The sequence below is a fragment of the Chrysemys picta genome, chromosome 1 (assembly GCF_011386835.1).
Source record: "Chrysemys picta bellii isolate R12L10 chromosome 1, ASM1138683v2, whole genome shotgun sequence".
Taxonomy (NCBI): domain Eukaryota; kingdom Metazoa; phylum Chordata; order Testudines; family Emydidae; genus Chrysemys; species Chrysemys picta.
The window spans coordinates 180,707,447-180,727,712 of NC_088791.1; the positions used below are offsets into that span (position 1 = coordinate 180,707,447).

The 20,266-nt window shown below is 44.0% G+C and overlaps 1 protein-coding gene and 1 long non-coding RNA gene across 4 annotated transcripts in view; one reads left to right on the forward strand and one right to left on the reverse strand.

Moving 5' to 3' along the window:
• Positions 1-8,484, reverse strand: part of LOC122174226 (uncharacterized) — a 108,426-nt gene extending 99,942 nt beyond the window's left edge. Inside the window, exons 1-2 of the long non-coding RNA XR_010594450.1 lie at positions 8,348-8,484; positions 1,066-1,148 (exon numbers count right to left, since the gene is read on the reverse strand). This is a non-coding gene — a long non-coding RNA (uncharacterized LOC122174226). The remainder of the gene's footprint in view (positions 1-1,065; positions 1,149-8,347) is intronic.
• CXADR (CXADR Ig-like cell adhesion molecule) overlaps positions 8,341-20,266 on the forward strand; it is a 47,696-nt gene continuing 35,770 nt past the window's right edge. For 2 of the 3 annotated variants that reach the window (XM_005294642.5, XM_005294641.5), the window contains exon 1: positions 8,341-8,474. In XM_005294642.5, the coding sequence (XP_005294699.1) occupies positions 8,420-8,474 (55 nt within the window). In that variant the 5' untranslated portion in view covers positions 8,341-8,419. Of the gene's footprint in view, positions 8,475-8,927; positions 9,079-20,266 lie in introns of those variants that run through there. The other variant, XM_042855731.2, reaches the window with a different exon arrangement.

Below are 20,266 nucleotides of genomic sequence, written 5' to 3' on the forward strand. Positions count from 1 at the left end.
CTTTAATCTGTTTGCTATCCCTTATAATCACTTAAAGGCTATCTTTTGTAGTTAATAAATTTGTTTTTGCTTTGTCTAAAACCAGTGTGTGAGGGAGTCATAACTTGGGGCAAAAAGCTGTTGTATATTTCCTCTCCACATTGAGGGAGGGGGTGAATTTCATGAGCTTACATTGTACAGTTCTCTGTGCAGCACAGGACGGTATAATTTTGGGTTTAAACCGCAGGATGTGGGGGTGGTACCTGAATAGCTGGGAAGTTCCTTAGCTGAAGCATCCTCATGCAGAGCTGATCACAGCTGGGTGTGTCCCTACCTGTATGTGTGCTGGTAAAAGTGCAGGCTGGAGTCTGGGAGGAGGCTTGGCAGGCTGGTCACAGCAGTACAGTATACAGGGAGCCTAGGCTGATGGCTCAGTGGTACCCCAGTTCCAAGTGGCACCCCAGGGGGATCCCGTCACAGTCTGACATCCCAGTCCCAAAGTTCTTCAGCTGGGATTTGGATGGGTGTTGGACCTAGAACACTCCTGTTCCAAAACTGTACAAGCTGTTCTTACTAATAGCAGGAAGGACTCCAGCAGTCCTATGTGGAAGCATTTCTCTACCTGGGCCCAGCAGCACCATATGTCTCCTGAGACCATAGATATTCCCGATACTTTGGATTGCCTCCTTCCCCTCAGAGTGATGGATCTTTCCCTTAGCTTGATACGGGTTCACCTGGAGGCAATCAGCCCTCCAACGAACAGTCTTTACTCACTCAATCACCTCCAGAATTCTTAAGAGTCTTAATTAGAACTTTTCCATCAGCTAGAAGACCAACCTCTCAATGGGACCTTAATTTTGTATTTTCAACACTTACCAAGCCTCCTTTTTAACACCTGGCCACTTGCTCGATGTCTTACCTGTCTATGAAGGTTGTCTTCCTTCTTGCCAACATACCTGGGCCAGACACGTAGGTGAAGTGGGAGCCCCAATGGCAGACACCCATTACACAATATTTCATAAAGATAAGGTCTCACTAATTAACCCCTAGTTTCAGAATTACATATAAACAAGATTATTCACTTACCTGTGTTCTTCCTGAAGCACCAAGCCTCCAGCATAGAAAAGAGACTTCATTTCCTTGACATGAGATGAACTTTGCCATTTTACCTACAGAGAACAAAACAGATCAGAAAGTTACCGATGCACTGGTTGATGCCACAGCAGAACAAGCCCTAGGTCAAGCTGTTTCCTCCCAAAGGACCTCCAAGTTTACCTCTGTCTGTATCCTACTTTATCATCAGCTGGCACACCTTCCTCTCCCACATGGTATATGGGCTCATTCTATGAGAGCCAGGCAGCTTCGATGGCATCACTTCAAGAAGTATCTTGATATTTTCAAGGCAGCAAGGTGGACTTCCATTCACACATTCATAAGACATTATGCCTTGGTCCAAGCCTCTACTGATGCATCCTTTGGAAAAGTGGTTCTGTGAGCAGCAATCCACCTACATCCTTTCACCTTCCTCCTCTATGAGTACTTGCTTGTCAAGTTGCCAGTCACTCACAGTGGAATATCCATAGTGATCAGCACTCAAAGTAAAAAAGGAAATTACTTACCTTTTGTAACTGGAGTTCTTCAAGATGTGTGCGCTGTATCTGTATTCCACTACCCACCCTCTTTCCCGCTCTGCTTCAGGTCCTCTCTGATTTGTGGTAGGAGGAAAAACTGGAGAGACATAAGCCTGCACCGCCCCTTAAACCTTCAGCACAGAGTATGAGGAGAGCAATGGTGCAGGCAGGCATGGACCAACGGACTCTACTTGCTAGAATTCTCTGGTCTCAGGCACATGGAGCACATATGTACCCATAGTTGAATACAGGTAGGGACCACATCTCTTGAACTCCAGTTATGAAGGGTAACTTCCCTTTCATACCTTACAGAGTTTTGTTTCAAGCTGTTTGCAAACTCAGGGAGACATCGCTGCAGTGGTTCACATTTTAAAGATTATCTTTGTAATCATCTGGGCCAGACACTTCATTAATTTTTAATAGAAGTTTAGGTGCTGGAGCACAAGCTGGCAGCCACAACAAAAAACAAACAAACAAAAAACCTCATCTTGCTAAGCTACTGTGAGCTGGTGAAATGCAACTCCTAGATTACAGTTCCTTGCTCCAATGTCTCCCTCTTCCCAATAGTGACTTTTCTTCCCATCCTGGATGCTCTCCTTTGATCCAAAGTTCAAAGCATTGACTTCAGAAGGAGCATTTCTGTTCATTTCAGAGGGCTCTGACTAAGACCCTTTGTTCCTTCTTTGTCAGTAAAGTGCTTTTGGCCTCCTGTTTCAGCAGATCTTATCTCACTTTCAGCAGTATAGTCACCTACACCTACTGCTTCCCCAGCTTCGTTAATCTCAGAATTTACAGGGTGTCACACCTTGTGATACATCTGGTAGATTTTTGGAATTAATCACAGTTATGAGCTGTGACTTTTTGACATGGATTTTAATGATTTATTGAGATCTATTTAATCAAGAATATTTCTTGAAAAAATGTAGATTTCTGACACATCATCTCTTACACTTAAAAACTTTATGGTTTAAGACCCAGTTTTTAGCAGTGTTGATATAAACTTACATGGGAGTAGGATTACCCTATGGAGACTAGACAGAGTGTGGACTTCAGGTTTCCTAAATGCTATACAGTATTTCACTTAATTACTAGCTAGTGTTTATTCCACATAAGGCGACGGAGAAAGAGACACAAGAGGTGATAAAACAAAGACTTCGTTCACCCAGCCTATGGTACTAAAGTCCAGTTAACCTTTAAAGTACTAGTCTGCAGTGCATACAAAACAGAACAACAAATCTGAGGGAAACAAAATAAATATATTTCAAGGCACTGTAAACATGCTTTGTATGAAATTCACTGTATGCAAAGTTTTTCAGTTTGTCTGTAGTGTTTTAGATCAAAGATTTTATTGCAACTCTCTGAGGAACTACTTAACATATTCTTTTCCAATTTGCTTTGCCTTGGAGATCTCACTAAAGGTTTTATCTATACCTAACAGTTACACCAGTTTAAGTAAATTGATACAAAAAATCAATTTAACCCCTGCTGTACATACACTTAAACCACTTCAACCATTGCTTAAATTACAGATGCAAAATAAAGCAAATTAAGCAAGGGTTAAACTGGCTAAATATATCAGCATTACATGTTTACACTGATTTACCTTGACACATTTTAAATAATCTTGATTTCAACAGGTGCAACTTTTTTGTATAGACAATACCTAAGACTGAAAAATTAGACCAAGTTTGAAAACTTACATTTCTGAAAAATATTAGAAATTCTGATTTGTATTGCATGATCTGTTTTATTGACAGATAATTTAGTATGTTACAAAGAAAAAAGCATATGTAAGGTATTTTGTTTACCTGCCGCGTCCGCAGGTTCGGCCAATCGTGGTTCCCACTGGCCACGGTTTGCCGTTCCAGGCCAATGGGGGCTGCGAGAAGCCGCAGCCAGCACATCCCTCGGCCCGCGCTGCTTCCCACAGCCCTCATTGGCCTGGAATAGCGAACCGCGGCTAGTGGGAGCCGCGATCGGCCGAACTTGTGGACGCGACAACTAAACAAACCGGCCCGGCCCGCCAGGGGGCTTACCCTGGTGGGCCACGGGCCGAAGATTGCCGATCCCTGGTATAAACAAAGGGAACAAAGTTGAGGGTTGAGCTTTTAAGCTTTTAATTTCTTGATTTCTCAGCTTTCATATTGCATTAATGCTAGACGTTTTTCTTCATGGAATAGATAATAGTTTTGATCTGTATAATTAAATAAATTGCAGAAAAAAATCCTGATTTAAAAGGCTATGCTAATTATACAAGATCATCTTAAAAGGGAATCTAAACAAGTACAGTAACTCTCCATTTAATGTCCTCTTGCTTAACGTTGTTTTGACCTTACGTCCCTGCTCAATTACAGAATATGCTCCATTTAAAGTTGTGCAATGCTTCTCTATAATGTCGTTTGGCTGCCTGCTTTGTCCACAGCTGGCAGCCCCCCTATCAGCTCCCTACGCCTCCCCCCACAGTGCCTCCTGCCTGCTGGCAGATCCTGCGGATCAGCGCCTTCCCCCTCCTTCCCGTGCCTCGTGTCCGGGGCAGTCAGCTGGCTTGCAGCATTCAGGAGGGAGGGGGAGGAGCGAGGACTCGGTGCGCAGGCTCCCCCTCCCTCCCAAACACCACAAACCAGTTGATTGTCGCAGGCAGGAGGCAGGGGAGGGAGGGGGGAGCCTGTGCGCCGAGTCCTTGATCCTCCTCCCTCCCTCCTGCCCCCTGAACGTCGCAAGCCAGCTGATTGCCAGGGGCAGGAGGGAGGGGGGAGGAGCGAGGACGCGGCATGCAGGATCCCCCCCTCCCTCCCCTGCCTCCTGCCTGCGGCAATCAGCTGGCTTGCGGTGTTCAGGAGGCAGGGGAGGGAGGGGGAGCCTACGCGCCATATCCTCCCTCCTCCCCCCTGCCTCCTGAACACTGCAAGCCAGCTGACTGCCCTGGGCAGGAGGCAGGGAATGGAGGAGCAAGAACGCAGCGTGCGGAGTAAAGGGGGAGGAGGAGAGGGAGGAAGAAGAGGTGGGTTAAGGGTGGGGGCTTGGGGGAAGGAGTGGCATAGGCGGGCCGAGAGTTGAGCCCCCCGCCCCTGGTGCTTGCAGAGTAGGGGAAGCTGCCGCTACTGCTTCGCAACGTCCTTCACCTAGCCAACAGCACCTTCAGCCTCCTTGCCTGCCTCATTGTCTCCAGTGTCAGTGGGCTGTGCCTGTGTGGGGTAAGGTGGGGACACCTCCCAACTATACTCCTGTACTGTATGGCAAAAAAAAAATTTCCTTGGAACCTAACCACCTCCATTTACATTAATTCTTATGGGGAAATTGGATTCACTTAACATCGTTTCACTTAGTCACATTTTTCAGGAACATAACTACAACGTTAAGTGAGGAGTTACTGTATTAGACCCTGTGAATTGTCATGTATTTATAGTGTAAATATTAACCATACTCTGCTGTACTCTTAGAGAAAATGACTTGCATCCATTTAACCCTCTCTAACCTTATAAAGAACACAGAGACTCACCCTTGGCAGGTAAAAGCTATAGCTTTATTTACAGTAACCAACCATTTCAAAATAGGTCAGTGCACATTCATACAATCATTATCCCAGCAGAAATGGAGACTTCATGGATCACATCAGTGATCAAAGCTGTGGTCTACACCAGTAGTTCTCAAAGCCGGTCCGCCACTTGTTCAGGGAAAGCCTCTGGCGGGCCGGGCTGCTTTGTTTACCTGCGGACGTAGCAGGTAAACAAACCTGCCCGGCCCGCCAGGGGCTTTCCCTGAACAAGGCGGACCAGCTTTGAGAACCACTGGTCTACACTACAAATTTATGATGGCATAACTACCTCGCTCAGGATTTTCCACACCCCTGAGGAACATAGTTATACACCAACCTAGCCCTCGGTATAGACAGTGCTATGTTGATGGGAGTGTGATTGCTTCTTGCGGAGATGGAGTACCTATGCCACTGGGTCAAATAAAAGATATTACCTCTTCCATCTTCACTAAGAACTACAGTGGCACAACTGCACCGGTGACTGAATAACATGTCCTGTTAGCTAACAGATAAGAGAAGACCCTTTTGAATAGTGGCCCATTAGATCTATTAATATATATCCAGGGCAGAAATGATCTTGGTTTTTAAGGACTTATCTGAAAGATTCACACACAACAAATTGTATAATAATATGTTGAAGTATTTTATGAAGGTGAATAAATATCTTTAGCTGAACTCCTGCCAAAATTCAAACCTGTGGTTCCTGGATGTCTAAGGCCTAGTTTACACACAAATTTTATGCTAGCATAACTATTTCATTTAGCGGTATGGGTTTTTTACTCTCAAAAATAGTTATACTGCTACAGCCCCTAGTGTGGATGCAGTTATACTAGTATAAAGGTGCTTCTACTGGTGTAGTTTATTCTACTTCCTGTTGGCTGTATGTGGAAAAAAGTACACCAGTAGAAGCATCTTTATACCAGAATAACTGTGTCCATACTAGGTGTTTATGTTGCTTTAACTAAACTGATATGTTTAAATCGACAATAAATATTAATATGTATTAAAGCACAGTTATATATTAGACCACTGGACTATGGGTGGGCCAGACACTGCACTCCACTCTATCCTGTAGTCAGGGGTGAAAGTAAGATAAAGGACTTACCGGTACACTGGAGTCCTGAGCAGGGGCGTGGCCTCAACCGGAAGAGGCGTGGCCTCAACCAGAAGAGGTGGGACCTTTAAATCAAGATTTAAAGGTCCTGGGGCTCCAGCTGCGGCTGAGAGCCCCAGGGCCTTTAAATCACCCCTGGAGCTACCAACTGCAGAGGTGGCTGGGAGCCCCGGGCCCTTTAAATCGCTGCCTGAGCCCCACTGCCAGAGCCCCAGGGTAGCAGCGGCAGGGCTCCGGTGGTGATTTAAAGGACCCGGGGGCTCCAGCTGCTGTGGGGAGCCCCAGGCCCTTTAAATCACCAGCCTGGGGAAGCCGGTCGGTCCAGCACGGCGCACCAGCACTTGCTGGTACACCATACCAGACCGTCTTACTTTCTCCTCTGCATGTACTATATACAGCTATGTAACTGCTATGGTCTTGTTGCCTCTGGAGTACAAATCTTATTTTCTAGGAGTCACTGTCCACTGATTGCAGCTGCCATTTTGTGTTCAGCACAGATGAAGTGTATTACAGAGGAAACAGATTGTACTCTTTCACAGAAACTTTACTTTTGTTTGTTATTTTCTAGTTTCCTTTAATCAAAAGTAAATCATTCAGAGTGAAAAGATGAGGTTGTTCTATATATGGAAAATACATACAATCTATCTCTATGGGACTGGTGATGTCTGAAAGTCAATGGGGAAATGCTGACTGTAAAGTTATGTTTGTTGTTCAGTATCATTTCACAGTACTGGGTAATGATTGTCCTATATGGCATCATCTATATTGGCAAAAATGGGACCAACAATTCATTACCAGTGGTAAAAAGAGTTATATGACATGGATACGTTTACCTGTGACTGGTCTACACTACACTACACTACACTACAGCTTCCTCAGTTGATACCAGAGGTGTTGGGTATGGCTTCTGTTTTTACCCATGTAGACACAGTCTGTCAGATCTCCCCTCAGCCAAGGCATTTTGGCAAAAATCTCTTCCCATTGCTGCTGCAGTGATGGTAACAATGGTAACTACTGTATATAGGGCTCCATGTTTTAACCACTGACCCTGTCACCTAACCCTGCTCAAAGGACGTTTATAGATGCCACAGAGTGACCACAGCACTACACTAGTGCTCCCACCATGGAGCCGAACTGATGCTGCAAAATAATGGTGGAAACTTTTAAGGTGGGGGGAGGAGGGGAGAAACGCTGGTGTTGACACAGCCTGAGAGTAATTTCAGTTGGAGTCACCCTTGTGCTGCAGCCCGGGCCAGAGGGGTGAGTGGGTAGGTGACTGTGAAGGGGCTAGGTGAGGAATTTAGCTTGACCGAGTTGTAGAGGGTAAACTAGAGCAGTAGCTGGGGGGATTAGCCGGAGTTGCCAGGCTGCACTGGAGGGGAAGCGGTTGTGTGTGGCTGTAGCTGTGCTGGGAGGAGGCGGGTGCCCCTGTGGGGGAGGGGGGCAGTAGAGGGTGTAGCTATGGGCTGTAGCTGGGTGGCATGGGCCCGTAGCTGTGTGCAGGGGGAGGGATGGGTGTATCGCTCCGTCTGGGGCTGTCCCGTTGCTGCGAGTAATTGCTGTGTCGGAGTCAGTGACTCTTTGTCTCTAGTTTCAGAGTGGTAGCCGTGTTAGTCTGTGTCAGCAAAAACACCGAGGAGTCCTTGTGCCACCTTAGAGACTAACATTTATTTAGGCATAAGTTTTCGTGGGCATCTGATGATGTGGGTTTTAGCCCACGATAGCTTATGACCAAATACATTTGTTAATCTCTAAGGTGCCACAAGGACTCCTCCTTGTCTTTGTATCTAGTCTCCGCTCAGGGGTGGGGAGTGCCCGGGAGGCGGTAGCCGCCCCTGTGTGTGTATCATGAGGGAAGGGGGGCAGTGCCTGTGCGGTGTGTGTATCAGGAACAAGTGCGGGGTGTGTGTCCCGGGGGAGGGAGCAGTGCCTGCGGTGTGTGTGTGTGTGTGTGTGTGTGTCCCGGGGGAGGGGGCAGTGCCTGTGCGGTGTGTGTGTGTGTGTGTGTGTGTCCCGGGGGAGGGGGCAGTGCCTGCGCGGGGTGCCTGTGGGGCTGTGGCCGGCCGGAAGTGACGGGCCATTGTTCACCTGCTGGGAGTGTCCGTTGGGAGCTGCCGTGTTGTGAGGAGGACGCGGAGGCGCTACCGCCACTGCCCCGCCATGGAGCTGCCGCCGCTGGCCGCGCTGCTCGGGAGCCTCCTGCTGTGCTGCGCAGGTGAGAGCCCGTCCGGGGCAGAGCCGGGCGGGGGCTGATGTCGAGGGGTCCCCCCCACCCCCGGCCATCGTGTGCCCGGGCGGGCAGAGCGCGCCCCTCGCCCCAGCTCCTGCCCCGCCGCTCGGGGCTGCTGTCCCCGGCACCTCCCCGCTGTCAGGGTCTCCCGCGCGCCCCCCTTGGGTGTCGTTTGTAGCACGATGTTGCCCCCCCCGCGCCCCCAGAGGCGGGCTCGCCGGGTCCGGTGTGTGCTGCGGGCGGGGGGCTCCTGCCCCCCCCCCGTGTGCCTGGCGCCCCCCGCCCAGCCCGGGCACCGGAGAGGCTGGAGTCTCGCCCGTCGGCTCGGTGCCCCTGCCCGGGGCGCTGTCCCCTCCGTGCGCCGCGTTCCCAGCCGGTGAAAGTGCCTCGCGGATCCTTCAGCCGGAAAGTGGCTTTGTCAGCGAGGCAGGGTGCGCCGAGTGCGGAGCCCAGACCCACCTCGGCGCTAATCCAGCCTGTTCCTCCTCAAAGAGAGATCGCGTGGCGCCTTCCAGCGCATTTCGGTGCTTTGGTCTTTCTGTGGCTTTCAGCTGGATCCGTGTAAAAATGTGGCTCCGCAACCTGCAATGTAGGAAACGTGGATTAAATGAGAAGCTTAGGGCAGAGCTAACTTTCACAACGAGTAACTTTCACAAGGTTATGAATACATTCCTGGGGTGGAAGTCAAAGCAAAGAATAAAAACAACAAGGAGTCTGGTGGCACCTTAAAGACTAACAGATTTATTTGGGCATAAGCTTTCGTGGGTAAAAACCTCACTTCTTATATGCATCTGAAGAAGTGAGGTTTTTACCCACGAAAGCTTATGCCCAAATAAATCTGTTAGTCTTTAAGGTGCCACCAGACTCCTTTTTGTTTTTGTAGATACAGACTAACACGGCTACCCCCTGATACTTGACACAAAGCAAAGAATATAAATTAGTTGGAAATACTTTGGTCTGTTCGCAGCGTATGGAGCAAAAGCAAGATTTAATTAAGCAAAAGGAGCAGGCATATTGCACTATGTGCTCCTAAAACAGCTCCTTGTTTTGACACCCTTTTGGCTGCTAAAAGGTGGATAAGCATAGTTTAATTCTTTCAGTGCATCTGCAGTTATTTTACAAGTTATAGAAATTTTAGGTAATGGCACTATTTAAGGAACTGGTTCACTGTTTCCTGTTAAAATGTGTTGACTATAGTTTGCCTAAAACACTTATTTTCGATCCTGTGATAAAGTTTATCAAAGTGATGTGTTAATTCCACCTAATTTTAGGAAACTGCTACAGTTATCTGTTGAAACACTTCCTGTTTTCAAAGCTTTCAGATATTTCGTACAATTTTGCATCAATTTCGATGTAATACAAAAGAACTATGAAACACCTGGGAAGGTTAAAAGTTAGAAAAAAATGCTTTTCAGCAGTGTTAGGATGACTCTCTGTTTCCTGTTGAAATGTTAATGCCATTGTTGATGTCACAGCTGTGTTGGGGAATTACTCATGGGATCAAAATTTGTTATAATAGAATCTCCAAATCTAATCTCTTGTATGACAATGGATGAGTAGTTGGAAACTTTCTTGTCAACTTCAAGTAAAAATACATGGCTGGTTTTGCTTTTTTGCTATCTATTTTACTGAATATATTACATTTGTTGATTAAGATTCATTTGAAAATAGTTTCCATGTACTTAGAATAGGCACTGTGTATAATCTGGATTGATTAATGTTAATTTTGTGCATTTAGAAACTTCTTTGTTTTCTTTGAGTTTCTTGGACAGTTCTGCCCAGAGTGAAGTTTGAACACAAAGTTTTATATATAAACACACAACACTTGATTCAGGTGAAAACTCTGTATATAGGAAAAAATACTTACAACATTACTTTTTCTTTGCAAATCATTAAACTGTGCCAGTGTATATAATCACTATCATTTGACAATTGTTAGCACATCATGTTGATATTTTATCATAAAATGGAAGTAAATGACACAATGTGTTAGTGTTAATTTGAAACTGAGTAGCAGGAAATACAATTTATAGTTCAGATCCATCTTTATTTAAAGGTGATTTGAAGAACAGTTGCTTTCAAAATGAATTTGGAAAGAACAGTAATCAATGTTCAGGACACCGTCTATATTTAGATTTCATAAAGAGGGTAAATTTTAGGTTTTTGTTTTGTATTTATCTTATGCAAAATATTTTATGTTCCTTTAAAGGAAAGGAATATTTAAATGATTATTTTCAGTATTTTGACCTAAAGGTTTTTTCAGCTAATCTTTTTCCACTTATGACAATGATTTAGTCTTCAAGTATTCAGTTACCAAGTTGAGGAGATGCTGTGGTTATGGTTACAGTATAGTTTTCAAATTCCGATCATCTTTAAGTGGACGTGCAAATATGTCTGTTACCTCCACCTCAAATTAAAATATAAGTATTAAATTAAAATATGAAACAATGTTAAGGTTGCAAAGTCAACCACTCAAAAAGTTAGGAGATGACAGAATTAATGCTGCATATTCCAACTTTAATTCAGCCCATTTGTTGTACGTGTTAGTCTTTAATTACATGACCAAATGATATCCTATCTTTTCAATTAGTGATAGTTGATGATTAGATTAGCCTCATCCTGTACTTGTAATGGGTTCTATTAACTCCATGAGTAGCAGCTATTCAATGTTTTGTTTTATCCTCACTATTTGATTTGTCTTCCCATGTCTAACTTATTGTACACTCTTCTTGCTCTGCTTTGAATACAGAATTAATTTCCTCATTGGCTTTTCTTACAGAGCTGATCATTATAATATCAATCTGCTTCATAAACATTAATTTATTTTCATAACACTTCAGTGTGGTAATGTGGTATTCTATTGTCACTTAACAGATGAGGAACTGGTTCACAAAGAGATTAAGGTAGAGAGAGCCTGTTAATTTTGGGATTCCAGTTTGAAGTGCCAGGGGACTGATTTTTTTCAGGATGTTTGACATGTTATATGTCCAGAACAGACCTGTATTGACTTCCATTGTAGTTGTGAATGGTCATCTCTTTTGCAAATCAGGCCTCCAAATGTGTCAGATTCGGTTCTTGAAAAGTTAAGATTTGGAACAAACAATTAGTGGCTACCTGTGAATAAACTGATTTAAGTCGGGGTAGTCAATTATTTTTTGTCAAGGTCCAGACTTCAGAGAAAAAATTTTCACTCTGCAATAACAGTAATGATAATAAGTATGTAAAAAGATTTCATGGTCCATTCAAAAGTGTCTGGCAGTCTGCCTATTGACTACTCGTGGCTTAAGTGATTTGTCCAGCATCATATAGAAACCCTGTGGGAGATGGGGGGGATAGAAGTCAGTTCTTCAGGGTGGCATTTAACTGATTTTTCCATGAGACTATCCTTTCTTTCTGTAGTCCCCTGCTTTATTCACTCATTCCAACTTCTCTGAAACAAATGATGCAGAAATCTACAGACAATAGCCTCGTTTTCTATACAACCCTGGTTCATTTCCAGGACACCTCCTATCCTGTGCACTGAATTAAGCAGAGGTCATGTGGAGAAAAAAGTGTGTGATCATGTAATTAAAAACTATACATCATAAGGCATACCCACAAGGGGTCTGAATTAAGGCTACATGGGCAATCTTAATTCTGGCATTTCCCGACTTTTGAGTATGAGTACTTACATTCTCGTAAAGTAGCTTTTTTGGAAGTAATTTCCTATTTTTTTTTAAAGCAAACTGGGGAAAAAACAAATATCACAGAAAAGTAGGGCTGGAAAGGCTCTTGAGAAGTCTAACCTTTTCTCCTTCTCCCTTCCTCCCCGCCCCCAATTCACTGGGGAAAATCCCATAGGTTCCCTGCTGGTGGTACCATTTCCTAGTCCTTTCCATAAAATGGAGCCAACGGTGAAGACTTGGTTCTCCTTGTTTAACAAGAAGTTGTTTCTGCTGGAACTTCTGTGAAACTGAGGCTTTTATTAGGTGGTGGAGGGGGAGGATGTTTTAGCACTGCCTGTAGACACCTGGGCTGAGGCAGGACCAAGTCAACCTCCAGTGATGGGGATTCCACAACCTCTCATAGAATCCTATTCCAGAGCTTAACTACCTTTTAGAGTTAAAGTTTTTCCTTTATCTGATCTAAATCCCACTTGTTGCAGATTAAGCCCATTACTTCTTTTCGTAACTTCAGTGGACATGGAGAACAATTGATTGCAGTTCCTTTAATAACAGCCCTTAATATATTTATTAATTTGTCATCATTTCTCGAGACTAAACATGCTCATTTTTTAACCTTTCCTCATAGGGCAGGTTTTCTAAACCTTTTATTGTTTTTGTTGCTATCCTCTGGACTCTCTCCAGTTTGTCCACATCTTTCCTGTGTTTAGGCATGGCTGGATTTGGTTTAAATCAACAAATGTTGGTGAACAGTTTTAGCTGACGCATTGAAATAAAAGAGAAAAATCCATCTGTAACAGTCAGCACAAATGCAGCTCCGTGCACCTCTCCCTGCTCCTCCCGCCTCCCCCGCACCTTTTGCCTGCAGGGATTGGATGATGACACCCAAATTGGTCATTATTAGGTTTGGAATCTTTGGAGTTTGGCTCTAAAGCACAGACTTCTGCCACTTAAGCTAAGAGGACTAAAGATTGTAATCTTCTATGTGGACCAGACTGGAAGGAGGTGATCCACAGACTTTGCCATGTATTTGCTGATTGGCAGAGGATTGTTGAGACAGTGTAATCATGGGTTCCATTCTGGATTGGATGGATTAATAGTCACAGACCCTTACATTCTGACCCCTTAATCATTTTCTTCTTTCACAACTCCTATCTGTTTCACTTCACTTTCCCTCCATCTCATCATCCTTTTGCATTCCAATCAGGTTAGTTCCATCTCCATGCTGCCTGAGCACCAGCAGCAGAGAATTCAGAGCTCCCTGTTCATAGTTTGGATGCTTGGCACGACAGACTCCCAGCCACCAAGAGGAACAATTTCAGGGAGAGTTCTGCTTACTCTTGCAGCTTTGGAATAGATCATGCTTATTTATTCTGTGGGAATGGTACGTGTGCAGTCTGGTTGATATGTAGGAACTGTATGAAGATGGATGGTGAATATATGATAATTACTGATAGTCTTTTGAAAATTTAACTGCTAAAGTGCTAACCTTTTATTAGGTGTATGTAAGCTATGGATTGCTCAGTATCTCCATGAGAGTTTCATAGAGATCTCTGAGGCAGATTCCCATGAAGTTAGGGAGTCAGTCAACACCCTGTTCTGCCTCTCAGACTAGGCATGTGGTGGTATGAGCATCATACAGAGACACAAGCCTGCTTTCTGCAACCCTCCTGCCCCTAACAACTTGCTTCAGCGATTCCCGAAATCAAAGCCGCTTACCAGGGGTCTCCTCTCCTGTTTGCACTTCGCCAAGCTCCGACAGCTGTGACTGGCTAGCCTCCTCCGGGGTAGAGAAGAGCTCCTGGTTGCATGCATCTCTGACCTCCGAGTCCTCTGCCTCTGGGTCCCCCAACCCCTCCATGTCCTTTTCCAAGATTTCCTCCTCCTGGCTCGGTCCAGTCTCGACTGGCATGCAAGCCAACAAAGTATTCACAGTGGCCTTCTCAGTGGAGATTGGCTTGCCACTGAGTATCGCGTCCAGCTGTTTGTAGAATCGGCAGCTCATGGGCGCAGCACCGGAGTGGCGGTTTGCCACCCACGACTTGTGGTAGGCATTCCGCCGCTCCTTTACTTTGACCCTGCACTGCAGTGTGTCCCGGTCATGGCCCCTTTCTGTCATGCATCATGAAATCTGTCCGTAAGTATAATTCCTACGGCTGGAGCACAGCTGGGACTGGACAGGCTCCTCTCCCCAAATGCTGATGAGGTCCAGAGCTAAGCATAGCTCCAAAGGGGGGATCTCCTGGTGCATGGAGCAGGCATGGCCACCTGGAAAGATGTGCTGAAACCATTACATGTGTCACTGAGCAAACAGGAAGGGGACTTTCAAAATTCCCAAGGAATTTAAGGTGTGGGGCTCACGGTTGGTCACCTGAGGGCAGGGCACTAAAGTTCAAACCGATGACCAGAGAGGCGAGAACAGGCATGGTGGGACACCTCCCGGAAGCCAATCGCAGTGCTGTAATCCACCAGGGTGTCTACCAAGGCGCTGTACCCCCGGCGCGGAAAGCTGTACACCTCTCGTCGGGGTGGTTTTTTTATAGCGCTGCAACCGCGCAGTTTCTGCGCACTACGTGGCTTGGCAGTGTGTACACCTCGGGAGTTACACCGCAGAAAGCTGCTTTACTGCGCAGAAACTTGCCAGTGTAGAGAAGGCCTTAGTGACTACTTCTGTTGCTTCACTTTCCCAATCAGCTGCTAAGTGGTTCATACCAGATTTGGGTTACCTTCAGGTTTCCGTAAAGCAGCAGTGAAACTGACCAAGCTACTAAATTTCACTTGCTGCTGTTTTCTGGATTCAAAGACAAGTATTGCATTGGTTAACATATGGAAACATATCTTTGCAATCATAAGAGCTAGAAATGTTAAAATGAAAGCCTACACTGGTAGTATGTGTGGTTAAATTAAATGCCCTTGTAATTCCAGTCATTCATTCATCATGCTTGGAGTAGACAACATTGCACTGTACTTGCAGATGGTGGTGTCAGTAGGTAGAGCATCACTTTTGCGTTTGGATCATAACTACAGACTTCAGTTCTTGAAGCCTGTGATGAGCAACAGTGTCTGCATAACTTGAGAATGAATGGATTTTACAGTATCTTCTTTTGTGGAATTCCAGACCTTATGGATAAGAGCTCCCCTTTGTGTGGAAAAGAAGGGCAGTTACCCTGTGGAAGCTGGCCACCGTGGACAGTTGCTGCTTATATGGCATCATTTCGGCAGTGGGAAGCCTATGATGAGTGAAGTTTGGTCATTTGGGCATATAATGTGTTGAATCGGTGCATGGTTAAGGATTTAAATAGCTGGGACTCTCAAACCGCATGAGCAATTGAATTTATGTGCACATTTTATGGCAGCCTCCAATAAATCTAAATGCATAATAATGGAAAGAGGTTCAAACTATTCAGTGGTGATGCAAGCCTTAATGGCTCACCCTTGCAGGTTCATGGATGTGTACACTCTGTGACCAGGCAGTGTACGTAACGCTAGAATTTTCAAAATGTGTTGATCTCTCAGGAGCGCTGCTCTTCCTGAGCAAGTGGCATGGATGGTTTTTGTGTCCCCACTGATTCCAGGTGACCAGGTATATGCATTTTGGCAATGACTTGTAACCTTTTCCTGAGTACACAAACCTGAAGAAATGCAGATTCACTGGTATACTCAGTAGGTTAAGGATGGCAGTGGAGGAGTATGCTGTCAGGAGACTGAAAGCAAGTGATGGATGCCCGACCTCCAATGGCTTGTTTATTGGCTAATATAGTGATTGTCATATGTCTGCTGCATTTTGCATAACATGTAAAAGCTGAGAGGAGGTAGTCTATGCACAGCTGGAGAGACAAGCAGTTGCACCTGAGACTGTTAGTGAAGACTGCAATTGCCACACTGCACAAATTAGAAATGCTCCATATACATATTTTCAAACTGAAAGTGGGAATTTGATTGTGGAGTCATGAAGTGAATCTGACTAGTAGCTGACAGGAGTCTCTTTATGCTGCGGTACAGCTGTTTCTGTTTCTGTACAAAGAATATCTTTATCATTCTTTTTGTGTGTAGTTTAATGTATAGTGCCTGGATAACTTTACAATTGATTTATGCTCTATAAGTGAGGGAATTGGTTTTAAATGTTCATGTCTACAAAACTAAAAACACAAGTCTAAACAAAGCCATGACAGTTTGCCTTCCTCGAAGCAAGCCTTTTCCAAATGGTGGTTGTAAAGCTTGTCCACTCAGGGAGTGTCTTTGTGTGTGGAAGCCAGTGGGGAGGGGAGGAGGCTAAATAGGAACTGGCCTTTATAGAACTCTGAAATGGATAGGTTGATTTTGCCCTAATTTTCTCAGTTTTTAATATTTTGAGAAGCATGAAAAATTTCAACACAAGAGGTGATTAAAGAAGTTTACTATGTAAACCATTTTATGACTTAACTTTGTAGCACGCTCTAACAGACATCCTTTATAATGTAATGTTAGACCTAAGACTGAATGTCAGTCATTTGACCCTAGTGCTAATCTCTCATTTATGTATCTGAGAAACAATCAATTGTGAAAGCTGCTGCAAAGATCATTCTCTCAGCCTGTTGATTTTGATCCCTTGTCACAGAGCAAGTCAAGTGCTTGCTCTTTGCCACTCATTGGACTGCTGTGAGGGAATCCTGCTGCTGAATCCCAGGGAGTTTGTGAATAATCGAGGCACTGCTGTTTCCAGGCACACTCTTGAGGTGCAGATTTGTATCTGCCAGACTCCATTGCTCACTTGTTAAATTTTCAAATGAGCACCTTTATATTTTCTCCAGGCTTTCCCCTCATGCTTGGGAAGAGTTCCTCACAAACATTTGAAAAACTGCCTCATTATCCTCTTTCCAATCTCTCCTGTGATGCTTACAAAAATTGACAATTGTTAGGCTGCTTGTATGCTGTCTCTCATACACTGTCTCTCATACTGACCAATATTGTCTCATCGTTTCCTTTTACTCCCCGAACTGTCTGTATTCATCTGTTGTCTCTTGTCTTGTATGTAGTTTGTATGCTCTTGTGGGGAGGGAAGACAGTGGTGCATGTTTTTGTTCTGTGTGTTCAGTTCCTAGCACAGTGGGGTCCAAAACCAGGGCTCCTAAGTGTGATGGTATAATTAATCAGGGAGGGAAAAAGCCTAATATAATCACTCTCAAAACTCATAATTGTGACATCAGAACTATATTTATACTGAAATTCCAGTACTTATTCTACCATTAGCTATCATCAGTGAAGCCCCATGGATGGTAACAATAGTGGAAATACTAGTATGGATTAGGACAGGTTTTAATCACTATGTCAGCTAAACAGTGATGGTAACTTTATCCTGCTTTTGGAAATTTTCCTCGTCTCTCTCTCTCAGAGAATATCCCTTCTCCTTTCCACTTGCTTGAGCATTTTCAGTGGGTGAGGTACAGGAGCCATTCTCTGTCTGGTGCAGTGGAGCTCAATGGCAGAGTGAGAGTGGGGGGTTGCAGACTTTCCTTGGTGTAGCCACAGCTGAGCCCCTACTACTATGCTGTGGCAGCAGTGGTGACTCCTGGAAGAGCTTCTGTGTGGGATGGGGAGGGGCTTGCGTGCTTGTGCCCAGTCAGCTGCATGAGCTCCCTATTGAGCTCTTCCTGCTCCTACTCATTTGAACTGGGTAGGGTGGGGTGGGATGGGATGAGCTTGTGAGCTAGAGAGAAGGATCCTGAGGGCTGCTAGTTTGTCAGCCCTACTATAAAACCTCTTGCAAGAGGACCTCTTCCCATCTAAAGAGTCAGCCCTCTGTTAGGAGAATGTAGAGGATATTCTTGGTTTAAAACTCTAAATGTATGATTTCTGCAGAGTGAACCTATGTAGATAATTTAACTTTCTCTGACAGGCTACTGAGGACATTTTATCACTTCTTCATATATTTTGTTCTTAATTAAAAGGTGGGTGTGATCACCAGTCAAATTATTACTCTAGAACTTATTGAAATAAGTGGGGGGGAAAAGACCCTTTTAAAATGCAGGCATTTCTCTCTGGCTGTTTATGCTCCTTAATCCTTCCTTCTTTCTGTTCATCTTGATACATCATAAAGAACCCCTTTTCATGTCACCTCTAAAAATAGGTTGTATTACTGAATAAGTTTGCTTATAGTATTGACATAGAGCTCACCACATGCTAAGAAAAATTCTATTGTCCAGTAGCTCTGGACAGCCAAAAACCTACTGTCCTCTGGATAAACTGCTACCTTACATTCAAAATCCTAGATGCTTTGATTGACAGATGTCTGACATGCCTGAAATAAAAAGTGACTTGCTCACTTTCCTTGTAAATGTCAGCAATGACTTAAAGAAATATAGGATTTTCCAATGTGTCTCAATCTCCTTAGTGGCACAGGAAACATGGAGATGAGAAGAAAATCAGGATGTATCTGGCTGAATAAGAGCAAAAAGAAAAGCCCCTAAAATGAACTAGAGGTAGAGACATTTGGGGGATGATGGGCATTATTTTGGTACAGTGTATAGCTGGTGCCACTATTCAGTTCTTTTTGTTGACACTGACTTTCCTGCTAGGGGATAGGGAGGTGGTGCACTTCTGTGGCCAAGATCCCGGTTTTGTTACTCTGCTTCACACTGTCTGCCTCCATTAAATTTGTGTAGATTGCTCTACTGGAATTTCAGGAGGCGTTTACTTAATTGCAGACTGACCCACAACACGTTGGATCATTTAAATGTTTCCAAATCAAATCAAACTAAACTTATCAAACGTGCATCTTGAGTAGTTCTCCAGAATCTGAAGATCCTGGATATTGGAATAGATAAAGCTCTATACTTAAACTTGTTTTGTTAATAAAGCTTTTTATAACTCTGTTGGATAGTGGTTGTACAAAAGGAATTGTAATCTTTGCTTTCCTATGGTAATGAAAAGAATACAAGTGTTCTGTGCTTCTGAACTTGATAACTATGTCCCTGTGGAGCAAGGTCATCAGCTACTGATGTTGCTAGGAAACCAGCTCAGGAACAAGAGCTTCAAAAATGTTCGGAACAGTTTGTGAATACAGGGATAGATACAAAAAGAATGGACTATTGGGTAAAGATTAAACTCATTTATTGTCCTTTCACTTTCAAATTTATTTTAATGATAGTCAAGCAAAGTATTTAGAAAAGTCCCTTGTTCACTTTGGAGTTACTTCCCAAGGCCCAGATTCTGCAAAAACCCATGCTAACTTTACTCGCCTGAGCAGTGGAGACTAGTAACATGAGTAAAGCTAAGCACAAGTTAGCTGTTTGCAGGTTTTGAACCTAAATTATCTATAAATATTTTAAGTTATTAATCTTTACTTTAATCTGAGAAGAAATAACTTTTCTGACCATTGCTAAATGCAGACACAAAATTAGTACATGCTTAGCAAGTCTTTGCCACTGGAGTATGCAACTTTTTAAAGGGATTCCTGTCAGTAATCATGCTATTGACTGAAACTATTGCATCTTCTATTTAATACAGGTAGCACCCAAGATGTAACAGATTAGAGGAGAACATACCTTTTTTTTCTTTTTTTGTTTCTTTACTTTGTGCATAGACACATTTTGCCACTTTCACTGTTTCTCCTGTATGCATCCATTTCTCCTGTTTGTATGATCCTTTAATACAGCAACAAGGGGAAATATTTCTTTAAAATAGGAAAACATGATTACATTACTTTGGATTTGTATACAAAAATAAAAAGAGCCCTGGGCACTCCTGTCATAAATTGCAAAAAGAGAAGTAAAACTAACAGCCAGCAGAACTCTTCATCGACACAAACTTGGCTCTATGGTAGCCCTTGCAAATAGATTTACCTTCCAGTGTGTCCCAAAGTCAATGGACCTGGCCTATATTGCGGAAAGGGGAAGCTTGTTCCAGATGTGCAGTCCACTCACATAGAACACTCTAGCTCCCTCTGTTAAATTCAGAGGAATCCAGCTTCAGCATCTCTCTCCACGGTTCACAAGTGTGACAGTACAGTACAAGGAGAGAGGTAGTCTCTAAGGGCTGGTCTACACTACAGCTGTAAATTGACCTAAAAGTTATGCTATTTCAGTTATGTAAGTTACATAACTGAAGTTGACATAACTTGGGTCCTGCGCTGTGTTC